The sequence below is a fragment of the Trichosurus vulpecula genome, chromosome 3, assembly GCF_011100635.1.
Source record: "Trichosurus vulpecula isolate mTriVul1 chromosome 3, mTriVul1.pri, whole genome shotgun sequence".
NCBI classification, from domain to species: domain Eukaryota; kingdom Metazoa; phylum Chordata; class Mammalia; order Diprotodontia; family Phalangeridae; genus Trichosurus; species Trichosurus vulpecula.
Genome location: NC_050575.1, coordinates 14,248,797 through 14,262,916, shown reverse-complemented (window position 1 = coordinate 14,262,916; position 14,120 = coordinate 14,248,797). Strand labels below are relative to the sequence as shown.

Genomic DNA, 14,120 nt, shown 5'->3' with positions numbered 1-14,120 from the left:
CAAAAATACAGGGTAAAACAATCTTTTCACCCAAGAAACTTGAAAGATTGGCAGAAAAGGTCCATCTCACTCAGGTAAAAGAGGAGCACAGTCCAGAACAGAAAGCAACCCAGCAAGCCCTGCCTCAGCAAACCAGCAAGAGATCTTGAGCTGCAGTATGGTGGAGCAGGTGAATTACAACACCAGGGCCCCCACATGCCTCATTGTAGCCAGGGGAATGGTCAGACTCCAGTTCAGAGAAGTGCCACATGCTTCAGCAAACAGACAACCTCCAGTAGTCAGACCAACAAGTGCTTCACTGTAGCACTGGCAAAATGAAGAAACATTTCACCAGCCTCAGCATACACCAGATATCAGCACTAGGATCCCAGGTCAGCAACAGGTAAGCTGCCAGACTCCCATGACCTCCAGGAGTACTGGAAACTGCCCCCCCACACACACACCACCCATTCAGTGTAGCAGCAGACATAAGGGTCTGCTATGGGCCTTAGGACAACATGAGTGTAGCACTCTGTAAATAGTCAGGTCCTGCAGCCCCTGGCACAAGAAGCCTGAGACAGTGTCCCTCTCACCCTGGGATCAGAGTTCAAATTTTAAAGAAAGGAAAAATGAAAAGGCAAAAAAAAGGATAAGCAAAACAACAACAACAAAAAAGAATCTGACAATAGAAAGTTATCACAGTGACAGGTAATATCAAGACACAAACTCAGAAAAGGACAACAATGTTAAAACACCTATGGCGAGACTGGGGCGTGGATCCACGATGGTGGTGTGAAAGCAGGGACACAGCTGAGCTCCCTCACATGTTCTTTCAGATATCTCTAAACAAGTGAATCTGAACAAATTTGAGAGTGGTAGAATCCACTAAGAGACAGAGTGTGGCAGATTTCCAGCCCAGGAGAACCTGGAAGGTCGATGGGAAGAATCTGTTGCACCGGACTGGGATTGTAGAGAGCACATGGGACTACACCCAACCATACAGGAGCTGGAGCGGGCCTGGTGCTCTGAATTACCAACAGCAGTGATGATTACCAAACCTCTCAGCTCAGGATTCTGTTGGAGCTGGGTGAGAGAAGCACAGGGCCTAGGGCAGCACAGCAGCTACTCTGGGGACTATCAGCCTACAGATTAAACGTTTGAAAGTCACCTACTTGAGCTTCTGGGAGCCATGATGGTGGAATAAACTGTAAGTGCTCTCATCCCCCACCCTTGTTGGCCTTGAAAAACCCAGAGAATATTACCACAGGAAAAATCCTGGAATACTGGGGCCAGAAGTAAGGGGGTAGCAATCTTTTAACTCAGGAAGCTAGGGAGACAGGCCCCTCTTGCAGTGGCTGAAGGGTACCAGTTCATGAAGGGAGGTGTCCCAGCAAGCCCCCTTCAGTAGACCAGTGGGAGTTCCTGAGCCTCAGGGGGGTGGAGCCGGCAAGCACCAACAGCAAAACTCCAGGCATACCTTTGCACAGTCAGGGGACTTGGCAGACACCAGCACAGATAATGGCTGAAGTTACCCATGCTATTGCATAGCCCTAGGAGAAGAGGAGACTTCCAGTGACCAGACCACCCCTCCACCACACCTAATGCTGCGAGCTTCAGTATAACCCCAGGGAAACTCAGAAAGACTTCACCGGGCCTTGATTCTTGGCACACACTAGTCAGCTCCAGCTCAGCAACAAGTAAGGTGTAGCATTACATGGTTTCTAGCTGACAAAACCAGAGGCCACAGCATACAAAGCCAGTAACCAGACCCTTAATTTCCAACACAAGAACCTATGCCCCAGAAGTAGAGATCCACATTAAAAGCCAAGAAAAAGGCAATCAAAACGGAGAAGCAGGACTTCCGCTTTCCCTTAGTAAACATGGCGCTGGCCAGTGTGTTGGAGAGCCCGCTGCCTGTGAACGGGGTCGGATTTTTCGGGCTCGGGGGTCGCTCGGACCTGCTGGACCTGGGTCCGGGGGGGGGCCCGGAGATGAGCTGTGCCTGGCGGCTCCCAGCTGGGGTGCTCCGGACGAGCCAGGGATCGAGCTTCTTCACGGAACCACCACTCTGGCCTTCAAGTGTCGGCATGGTGTAATTGTTGCCGTGGACTCCCGGGCCACAGCCAGTTCTTACATCGCTTCCCAGACAGTGAAGAAGGTGATTGAGATCAACCCTTACCTGCTAGGCACCATGGCTGGGGGAGCTGCCGATTGCAGCTTCTGGGAGCGCCTGCTGGCCCGACAGTGCCGCATCTACGAGCTCCGAAACAAGGAGCGCATCTCTGTGGCCGCAGCCTCCAAGCTGCTGGCCAACATGGTCTATCAGTACAAAGGCATGGGGCTGTCCATGGGTACCATGATTTGTGGCTGGGATAAGCGAGGGCCTGGCCTGTACTACGTGGACAGTGAGGGAAACCGCGTCTCTGGAGTCACCTTTTCTGTGGGTTCCGGTTCTGTCTATGCTTATGGGGTTATGGACCAGGGCTACTCATTTGATCTTTCTGTGGAAGATGCCTACGACCTGGCCCGGAGAGCCATCTACCAGGCCACATATCGGGATGCCTACTCCGGAGGTGTGGTCAACCTATACCACGTCCGAGAAGATGGCTGGATCCGTGTCTCCAGTGACAACGTAGCTGAGCTGAATGACAAATATCAGGGAGCCACCCTCTGAAGGAGGTTGGGGGGGGTTGCTCTCTGGGTTTTTTGGGGTGACTGATATTTGATACCAGGGAAACAGTTCACCATCCAGAACTGGAAAGGGACCTGGCTCTTTTTCCTGTCTAGGACTTGATTATTTTTTAAAGCAACTCTTCATTGACCTCTGTATGTTATTGATTTGTTAATAAGCTGCTACAGAAGCAAATGTTCATTTTACTTTGTTGTTAACATTATACAACTCAACCCCCCCCCCAAAAAAAACGGAGAAGCAAACTAGAAAAGCAAAGGCCATAGAATCTTACTATGGGGATAGGGAAGATCAAAATAAGAATTCAGATGAGGCCAGCACTGACACTATACCCATACCTGAAACCTCAAAATGGAACATGAACTGATCTCAAGCCCAAAAAGCATTCTTGGAAGAGTTAAAGGAGGATTTTAAAAGCCAAATTAGAGAGGTATAAGAAAAATTGACCAATTCTTTAATACAATACACAAAATGCAAAAAAATTCACTGATGAGTACAAATCTTTAAAAAGTAAAAGTGGCCAAATAGAAAAGGAGGTACAAAATCTAACTGAAGAAAACAATTCATTAAAAATTAGAATCAGACAAGTAGAAGCTAATGACTCTATGAGACATCAGGAATCAGTCAAAAAAATCTAAAGAATGAAAACATAGAAGAAAACATAAGATATCTCATTGGAAAAACAACTGACCTGGAAAATAGATCCAGGAGAGATAATCTAAGAATTATTGGTTTATCAGAAAGTCATCATGAAAAAAAGAGCCTGGACAATATCTTCCAAGAAATCATCATAGAAAATTTTGCTGAGGTCCTAGAACCAGAGGGTAAAATAGTCATCAAAAGAATCCACTGATCACCTCCTGAAAAAGATGCCAAATTGAAAATTCCAAGGAATATAGTAGCCAAATTCCAGAATTATCAGGTCAAGGAGAAAATACTGCAAGCAGCCAGAAAGAAACAACTCAAATATTGCAGAACTATAGTCAAGATCACACAGGACCTTGAAGCTTCTACATTAAAAGATTGGAAGGATTGGAATATAATATTCTGTAAGGCAAAGGAGCTTGGACTACAACGAAGGAACAACTACCCAGCAAAATTAAACATAATCTTTAAGGCAACAGGATGGATATTCAATGAAATAAGGGACTTCCAGACCTTCCTGATGAAAAAGCCTTAGCTCAATGGAAAATTTGATCTTCAAATACAAGATTCAAGAGGGGCATAAAAAAGGCAAACAGGAAAAAGAAAAAGAAAAAAAAAACTTTGTTATTCAATAAGGGCAAATTGTTTACATCCCTATATGGGAAGATGATACTTGTTAATCTTGACAATGGTATATTTATTATGATATTTAAAAGGGATATGTACAGACAGAGGGTGAAGGTATAAATTAACTGATGTGATGATAAAAATGTAATTAAGGGGTGGAATGGGCAATTAAGGTGGGACTTTTTTGCTGTTTTAAAATGCTAAAATAATTAAGTGTCTTTGATTGAGTCTTACTAGGTGCAAAGCCCCAGGCTGGTTAGCAAACTAGTTTGCTAGTTTGAGAGAGACGGAAAGTGTCCATGGCCCTAAGGGGAGTTGCTAAGACCAGGGTCAATAGTATGCACCTAAGTTCTGGTCACTCAGATGATGTTTGATGACATCTAAGGACTATATAAAAAGAGAGAAGAGAGTTGTTTGCTTGGGGCTCTGAGCCACTGGAGGAGTGGTGCATGACTCTGGGCCAGCCATTGTTAAGAGCTCCCTGGCTTGTGAACTTAGATGCTGATGTTTTTTGGTAACTATGAATTGTGATTTAGTCTGTTTATATTGTGTATGTTTGTAATTTGTTTGTATTGGTTCTGAAGTTCAAGCTACAGGCTTTTCCTCCTGAAGTAAGTGAGTTTATATGTATGTGTTGGATTAAAGTAAGATTGTTAACACCTTAATGTTGCTTTCCTTAGTAAAGCAGATCAAAAGAACATGTACTGGCAGTGTTTTTGTTGTTGGGCTTGTGTTGGTCTTTCACCCCCACAACATTTGCTAGCTGAATTGTTGCTACGGGGTGCAAAGGGAGAAGACATAAGGAGAAGGCAGGAAAGGGTAAATTATATCGCATGAAGAGATACAAAAACATATTTTGGTAGAGGGAAAGAAGGAAGGGAGAAGAGCATTATTTGAGTTTTACTCTCATCAGGTTTGGTTGAGGGAGGTAATAACCTACTCTGTTAAGTAGAGAAATCTAACTTTCCCTACAAGCAGTAGAAGGGGAAAGGGGAAAGAATAGGGTGCAGTGGTTAGAAGGGAAGGAAAGAATAGTAAGGGAAAAAGGTAAGATAAGGGAGGGGGCTGATAGGGAGAGAAAATTGAGGAAGGTGGTGGTCAAAAGCAAAACTCTTTTAAGGATGGGAAGGGAGAAGGGAGAAATACAAGCATAAATGGGGGGAGGGGAAGAGGATAGAGAGAAAGACACAGATAGTAATCATAACTGTGAATGTGAATGGGATGAACTGCCCCATAAAACAGAGGCAGATAGTAGAATGGATTAATAACCACAATTCTACAATATGTTGTTTGCAAGAAACACATTTGAAATGGAGGGATACACACAGGGTAAATATTAAAGGCTCGAACAGAATATGTTATGCTTCAGCTGAAGTGAAAAATGCAGGGGCAGCAATCCTAATCTCAGACAAAGCAAAAAGCAAAGATAGATCTAATTAAAAGAGATAAGGAAGGAAACTATATCCCGCTGTAAGGCACCGTAGACAATAAAGTAATACCATTACTTAACATATATACACTAGGTGATATAACATCCAAATTCTTAGAGGAGAAGTTAAGGCAATTACAGGAAGAAATATACAGCAAAACTATACCAGTGGGGGACCTCAACCTCCCCCTCTATGAACTCAATAAATCTATTTTTAAGGTGTTATTTTCTTCAGTATTTTTTGAGTCTCCTTTAACAAGTCATTGACTTGTTTTTTGTGGTTTTCTTGCATCACTCTTGTTTCTCTTCCCAATTTTTCCTCTACTTCTCTTATTTGCTTTTCCAAAAGTTTTTTGAGCTCTTCTATGGCCTGAAACCAATTCATATTTTTCTTGGAGGCTTTTGATGTAGGCTCTTTGACTTTGTTGACTTTTTCTGACTGTATGTTTTGATCTTCTTTGTCACCAAAAAAGATTCTAAACTCTGAGTCTGAGTCTGAGTCCGTTTTCACTGCCTGTTCATGTTCCCAGCTGACTATTTGACCCTTGAGCTTTTTGTCAGGGTATGACTGCTTGTAGAGTAGAGAGTACTTTGTCCCAAGCTTTAGGAGCTGCACTACTCTTTTCAGAGCTACTTCTACTCCACCATCACCACAAGTTCTGCCACAGCAGTGCTCCTCCTACCCCAAGAACCGCCAACCAGGACCAATTTTCAGATCCAAGGAGGGCAAAGCAAGAGAACCTCCCTCTGCACCAGTAAATTGCTCCTTGTACTCCCGCTCTGATCCACTGCTTGATTCTTCCCACCATGTGAGCCAGGGACTCCGGAAGCAGCCACAGCTGGAGCTCTGGAAGCAGCCTCAGAAGCTTCCTTCTGCTGCTGCTGCCACTGCCACCTCTGCACCACATCTGCTACCCCCAGGGCTGAGGCCAGACCACTCTCACCCCAATCCAGTGGTCTTCCCACTAACCTGCTCTGTGGTCTCTGGTGTTTGTGGGTTGATAAGTCTGGTAACTGCCATAGCTCAATGATTTATGGCCCTCAGGCCTGCTCCACCAACTCCCGGTCTGGTCCATGTGATAGACCCTTCCCAGAGACCATCCAGGTTGTCCTGGGTTGGAGACCTGCTTCCCTCTGCAATTTCATGGGTTCTGCAGCTCTAGAATTTGTTCAGAGCCATTTTTACAGGTTCTTGGAGGGATTTGGGGAAGAGCTTAAGCAAGTCCCTGCTTTCCAGCCACCATCTTGAACTTGGTAAATCTAACCTGGAAATAAACAAGAAAGAAATTAAGGAGATGAATAGAATTTTAGAAAAGGTAGATATTATAGACCTCTGGAGGAAATTGAATGGGGATAAAAAGGAATATACCTTTTTCTTAGCAATACATGGCACATACTCAAAAAACTGACCATGTACTAGGACATAAAAACCTCACAATCTAGTGCAGAAAGGCAGAAATAGTCAATGCATCCTTTTCAGATCATGATGCAATAAAAATTATTTGTAATAAAGGGCCATGGCAAGATAAACTAAAACTTAATTAGTAACCAAATAATCTTATCCTAAAGAAGAATGGGTCAAAGAACAAATCATAGAAACAATCAATAACTTCATTCAAGAGCATGACAATAATGAGACAACATACCAAAACTTATGGGATGCAGCAAAAGCAGTTCTTAGGGGAAGTTTTATATCTCCAAATGTTTACATGAATAAAACAGATAAAAAGGAGATCAATGAATTGGGCATGTAACTGAAAAAACTAGAAAAAGAACAAATTAAAAATCCCCAATTGAGCACCAAATTGGAAATCATGAAAATCAAAGGTGAGATTAATAAAATTGAAAGTAAAAAAAAACATTGAAGTAATAAATAAAACTAGTAACTGGTTTTATGAAAATAAAAAACTATAAGATAGATAAGCCAAATATCCAGTATCAAACATGAAATGGGTAAAATCACCACCAGTGAAGAAGAAATTAAAACAATCATTAGGAAATATTTTGCCCAACTGTATGCCAATAAATCTGACAATCTGAGTAAAATCAATAAATATCTACCAAAAACATGAATTACCCAACTTAACAGATCAGGAATTAGAATGCCTAAATAATCCTATCTTAGTAAAAGAAACTGAAGCAGCCATTAACGAACTCCCTAAGAAAAAATCACCAGGGCCAGATGGGTTCACAAGTGAACTCTACCAAATATTTAAAGAAAAATTAATTCTAATACTGTATATACTATTTTGAAAAATAGGTTAAGAAGGAGTCCTATCAAATTCCTTTTATAACACAAATATGTGGATGGTGCCTAAAGTAGGAAGAGCTAAAACAGAGAAAGAAAATTATAGATGAATTTCCCTAATGAATATCAGTTCAAACAATTGTACAAGATACTAGCAAGGCAATTATTGCAATATATTACAAAGATTACATGCTATGACCAGTTGAGATTTATACCAGGAATGTGGAGTTGATTCAATATTAGGGAAACCATCAACATAATTGACCATATGAGTAACGAAACTAAGAGAAATCATATGATAATACAGAAAAAGCTTTTGACAAAATACAGCACTCATTCCTATTAAAAACACTAGAGAGCATAGGAATAAAGGGAGGGTTCCTAAGCAAATTAGAAGAGCAAGGGATTGTCTACCAAAGAAGAAATAGAGATCATCATGAAATGTAAAATAGATAATTTTGATTATATCAAAGTAAAAGGCTTTTGCACAAACAAAACCATTGCAACCAAGATTAGAAGGAAACAAAAAAGCTGGGAAACAATCTTTACAGAAAGTGCCTCATTTCTCAAATATTTAGAGAACTGAGTCAAATTTATAAGACTACAAGCCATTCCCCAATTCATAAATAGTCAAGGGATATGAACAGGCAATTTTCAGGTGAAGAAATCAAAGCTATCTATAAGCATATGAAGTATTCTAAATCACTTTTGATTAGAGAAATGTAAATTAAAACAACTCTGAAATATCACCTCATACCTATCAGATTGGCTAGTATGACCAAAAAAAAAAAAGGAAAATGATAAATGTTGGAGAGGACATGGGAAAATTAGGACACTGATGCACTGTTGGTGAAGTTGTGAACTGATCCCACCATTCTGGGTAGCAATTTGGAACGATTCCCAAAGGGCAACCAAATTGTGCATACCCTTTTGATCCAGTTATATCACTGCTAGGTCTATATCCCAAAGACATAATAAAAAAGGGAAAAGGACCTACATGTGTAGAAATATTTATAGCAGCTCTTTTTGTGGTGGCAAAATGTTGGAAATTGAAGGGATGCCCATCAGTTGGGGAATGGCTAAGCAAGCTGTGGTATAATAGCTTTTGTCCACAACATAATGATCTGAGACAAGTACAAAGGACCTAGGAAAGAAAATGCTATCCACATCTCGACAAAGAACTGACTGACCCTTGAATTCAGATTGAAGCATACTTTTTTCCTACTTACTTCATTCTTTTTCATGTTGGTTTTTTTTTTCCTTTTGATCTGTTTTTTTTTCTTTTACAATTGTGACTAATATGGAAATATATTTTACATGATAGCACATGTATAACCTGTATCAAACTGCCTACCTTTTTAGGAAGAGGGAAGAGGAAGAAGGGGAGGGAAAGAAGAGAGGGTGGGGAAAAATTTTGAACTCAAAATCTTGTAAAAATAAATGCTAAAAATTGTCTTGATATATGATCGGAAAAAATATTATTTAAAAAGAGAAAAAAAACTGTTTACATAGTTCATATTTGAAATTTTACCTGACATTGGCTCAGGGCCCAATTAGTGCTGTTATTTCAAGACTCAGAGACAAACCCCTGTAATGTTGTCCCAATCAATGTCACCTTAATACTGTATATACCATTTTGAAAATCCACCGAACATCTTTCAGCTGATTTTGCAAAATGCAAATCTAAGTCAACTCCATACCATGATAAGGAGAATCAGATTTACCAATAATGTCCAGCAGGATTAACTCCTCTGCTTAAAGCCCCATATAACACTTTAAGTAGTGAAGATAACCAGAATTAGCACTAGAAGGAGTCTTAACTATCATATATTACAACACAATCATTTTACAGATGTGGAAGATGAAAAACTATTTAAAAAACACTATATCCCCAGTGCCTAGAACTATGCCTGCTTTCTCTTTTATAGATGTTTCATGAACTCCAGGTAATTAGAACAATATACTCAGCTGTCTCAGGGGAGGGTTGGGAATGGGAGGTGTTTTGGGAAGAGAGTGAGGTGCTTTCCTTTTCTCCCTAGGCACCGTACAATGTGCTGATGAATGCTATAGACACACTGCCCAGGTACTGGGTGAGTTAAGTTAAAAAGTAATGATTATAAAATAGTAATTTTGTTTAGTTTCATGGTAATTCTTTAATAAATAAAAACAATAATACTTCACACATATTTTGGCAAACATTAGTAAGAATTCTATTTTCAACTGAAGTCTCTAGAAAAATAAATCTGATCTGTTATCTATACAAGCACGGTACTATTACTGTACCAAAGAGACTAAGTTTTAAACTCAGCAAGTAATCTTTAACTTAATGAAAATTGTCCTGAATCCTCACTCTCGTTGCCAAATGTTGTCTCTTTTGCCTTTCCAACATCTCTCACATCTGTCTCCTCTCTACTCACTTAGCCACCACCCTATTCAGGTCTTCGTTGCCTTTCACCTGGACTTTAGCAGAGAATCCTTAATAATCTCCCTGCCTAAAGTCTCACATAAATACATTCTTCATACAACCGACAATGTCATTTTTTAAAAGTACAATCTAAACTAATCATGTCATACACTCCCCTACTCAATAAACTCAAATGACTCTCTATTATCTCAGATCAAATATAAAGTCCTTTGATATCTAAAGCTGTTCAGAACTACACCCAACCTACATTTTTAGCTTTATTACACATTTCTCCTGTCCGTGAACTATATAGTCCTGCTAATTAACTTTCTTGCTGTTCTTCACATATGACACTATCTCCATGCCATTATACTAGCCATAACCTCAACCTGAAATGCATTCCTTTCTCATCTCCACCATTTGGAAACCTTAGTTTCCTTCAAGTCACAATTCAAGTGCCACTTTCTGCGTGAGTTTTTTCCTGGTCTTCTCCTACTTACTTGCTAGTGCTTCTCCTACACTGCCCACACTGTGAACCTTGTATCTATTTAGTGTGTAAATATACTTGTATATGTGCATGTTATCTGTCATGTAAGTATGCAAGTTCCTTGACGTTTGGAACTGTTTTTGTCTGTCTTTTTTACCCCTAGGACTTTTCACAGTGCCTGATACATAATCTTTAATAATGCTTATGCCTGACTTTGCTGATTGTGAGGTCTTTCGGCTTTTTAGATCTGGGGCTGGAGGGATCTGTGCACTAAATATTGAGAAGACTAAAAACACAGGTCTGTAAATGTTTATTGAGATGTAAATTCAGCCAGGATATTCTCTATTCCCACCATAACCCTGTGGATAAAGACCTGATCACCTAAGAAAGAGAATTTTCCAGAGGCTAAAGAGAATGGAAGAACTGCATAGAACAGGAAATGGAATTGCCAATGAATTAGTATCTCGTAGGAGCAGAAAAGAACTCCAAGGAGAGCTTTAGGAAACAGGTCTGCAGAGAACATTGATTAGGGTCAAAAGCAAAGAACAACAACAAAATAATCTTTTCACCTGCTTAGAATGGGGATAACTTTTAGAAGGAAATCTATTGTTCACAACAACTAGGATCAATAAAAGAGAAAAAAACCTAGTGATACTTCCTGAGAGTAGTATGATGCAAGAACTGCAGGGAAAAAAATCGCTCTGGACAGACATGGAGGCATTGTGATATACTTGTTAGAGTACTGGATTTGGGACTGGGAAAATCTGGGTTCCAATGCTGCCTAAGACACTTGCTAGTTATGAGATTCCAGAGAAATTATTTTACCTCTCTGTGCCTTAGTTTCCTCATCTATAGAAACAGGGAGGTGGACTTGATCACCTCTAAGTTCCCTTGCACTCTAAATCTAAGATTCTATAATCCTCTACTGAGACCCTTACCCAGGATAAGGACATACATCATATGTATCATATATTATCACATATGTATGTTCCTGAGACTACACAGGTCTTTGGGGAAAGAGCTGCTCGCTGGTAACTATTGTTACTTTCTAAGGACTCACACACGAGTCCTATCTGTTTCCATTAACTTGTAAATATATCTATTTGTGTTATAAGCCCTGTGAACCCATGCACTTGTAAAGGGAATGACTCTGACAGGAGGAGGTATCAGAAACTAAAGTTCTCAGATCATGTAAGTAAAGTCAATGAGTGTCAGAAAAGTAAATAGTCTTCCAATTTATATGTGGCCCCTTTGTGTCTGGACAGATGTGCTGACATAAGAGTTGCAAACTGGCTGCCACACCGCTAATCACTATTGTCTTACTCCTCACTCCTACGCTGTAGAAAGTATAGTTTGTTAAAGGGAAGAATAAAGTATTTCATAAGAAGTAATGTAATGTAGTATAGTGGAAAGGAAGTTGGATTTGGCAATTAGGTAAAACATGTTTATGTCCTGGCTCTCACACACTCTTTAACAAAATGGCCTTTTACATGTTATTTAACCTCTCTGAGCCTAGGTTTATCATCTACAAAGTGGGAACAATAATACTTGCAATCCAAGTTGTAATATTATCTCTACTCTGGGGGAAACTGAGGCTGATGGCTATCTGGAGCTCTGGCATTTTGAGTTACACTCAAGCTAAAGTCAATTGGGTTGGCTGTACTAAATCTGGCACCAATATGATGAGTTCTTGTGAGTGGGGGGCTACCAGGCTGCTTAAGGAAAGATGAACCAACCCAGAGTGAAAACAGAGCAGGTCAAAGTTTCCATGATGATCAACAGTTGGTTCTGGAAGAACCAGCCTACTCTAGATAGGGAAACACAGTCTAAACCAACCAACCAAATATATCCCATCTCACAGGGCGTTTGTCAGATAAACTTAAAATCCTTTTATTTTTGCACACCTAAAGGGGACATAGAAACTTGACGTATTATTACTAACTTCAGTTATTTACATGAGTAGGTGCTAATGAAATATGTTGTTTTTGTCATTATAAAAGGGGAAATACTGCTGAACTATATAATGTCTAAATATCTTTTGAAAGAACTTAACTATCAAAAGCTCATGGACAAAGAGGACTGATTACTCCTATCAAGACTTTAAACAAGCAAAAATACTCTTTTAAAAACAGAAGTGGGCATATCAACAACGATGTCTCATCAGAAGCCAGTCCCCAAGAATTCCTCTGACCCAATATTAATTTAGCTCCAGACTATATACTGCTATACTATAATGTACTGGAATGGCCCAAGAGTTTCATTTTTCAAACACAGAGTCACAGATTCCTAGAATCAAAGGACCATCAAGCCCAAACCTTAGCTGACACCTGACTCTCCTTGATATCCCACACATCAATGGGCCAAGTGGGCTTGAAAATTTCAGCAAAAAATGTTTTTTCCATAGGAAAGTTGTCTTCTGACATTTGACTTAGTCAAGAGCTCAACTGTCTTTCTGTGTATAGTTCCTCTACCCCACCTTCAATTCATAATTCTGGAAGTTCCATATTGATCTTCCTACTTTAGTATTAGAAGTGTAAATGTGATTATATTTCCCTGCAGTTCTTGCATCATACCACTCTCAGAAGGTATCGATAGCTTTTTCTCCCTTTTATTGATCCTAGTTGCTGTGAACAACAGATTTCCTTCTAAAAGTTTTCCCCACTCTAAGCAGGTGACAAGATTTGTGTTGCTGTTGTTGTTCGCTTTTGACCGTATTCAATTAGAAGTGCAAATCTGATTATGCCATCTTCAATGGCTTCCCACTATCTAGAGTAGTGGTCTACAAATTTGGGGAAGGGAAGGGAAGTAGCATAGTACATTGTACGTGCAAGAAAATCCTATAAAGTGAGGAAAGAAAACATAAGACTGCATGTACATGTTTTTTAATGTGCAAATAAAAAAAGAATTAAACATTGCAAATATTTAATATAGGGATCAACACTGGCCCCTTCACTCTTTGCATATGTCAGATGGTTGCATGCCAAATGGTATGTGAGGAATCTTTAGGGAAGAGTGGGAGTTCAATAACACTTAGGGGTTGACAGTGTCACCCTCATTCCTTCATTTGCTTTCAGCATATTTCAACACATTGCCACTTACATGTGCCCAACTAAGTGGATTTATTAATTATATTTTCTAGTTCAAACTAAACTATCCCTCATAAAATGGGCAAGTGCCTTAAAATATTCTTCCAAGAACCACAAATTGAAAATGATACTCATAATGTAGTGAACAAGAAAATGGCAGGACTGATGCTTCTACTTTTAATAGGGTCCCTTCATCATTACTGTCATTAACCATAAACATCATTCTAATGTTCTTAATAAATGCCTTCAAAGCCTGCTGAAACTCTTCATTTGGAAGATCGTTTTATTCAATCACCCCACTCCTTACATAAATCAATATACATATACCAGATTGCATGCTCAAATTACTTTTATTGCTGAGAAAACAATACAATAAAAATATAATATGATAAGAATGTTTGTACACCACTGTTATACAGGACAAAGTCCAGATATAACTTAGAATTTAAGAAGCTATAACACATGGCTTCAAACCTCCCAGTTCCAACAAACCACTTATCCTCTCTTGAGCATACCATCTTTTGTC

The 14,120-nt window shown here is 39.8% G+C and overlaps 1 protein-coding gene across 1 annotated transcript; it reads left to right on the top strand.

Moving 5' to 3' along the window:
• Positions 1–1,847: 1,847 nt before the first annotated feature.
• LOC118843496 (proteasome subunit beta type-5-like) lies at positions 1,848–2,887 on the top strand. The gene is given in 2 exon segments (XM_036751152.1): positions 1,848–1,955; positions 1,958–2,887. Coding segments are annotated over 2 exon segments (792 nt in total). The 5' UTR covers positions 1,848–1,859; the 3' UTR covers positions 2,654–2,887.
• The last annotated feature ends 11,233 nt before the right edge of the window (positions 2,888–14,120 follow it).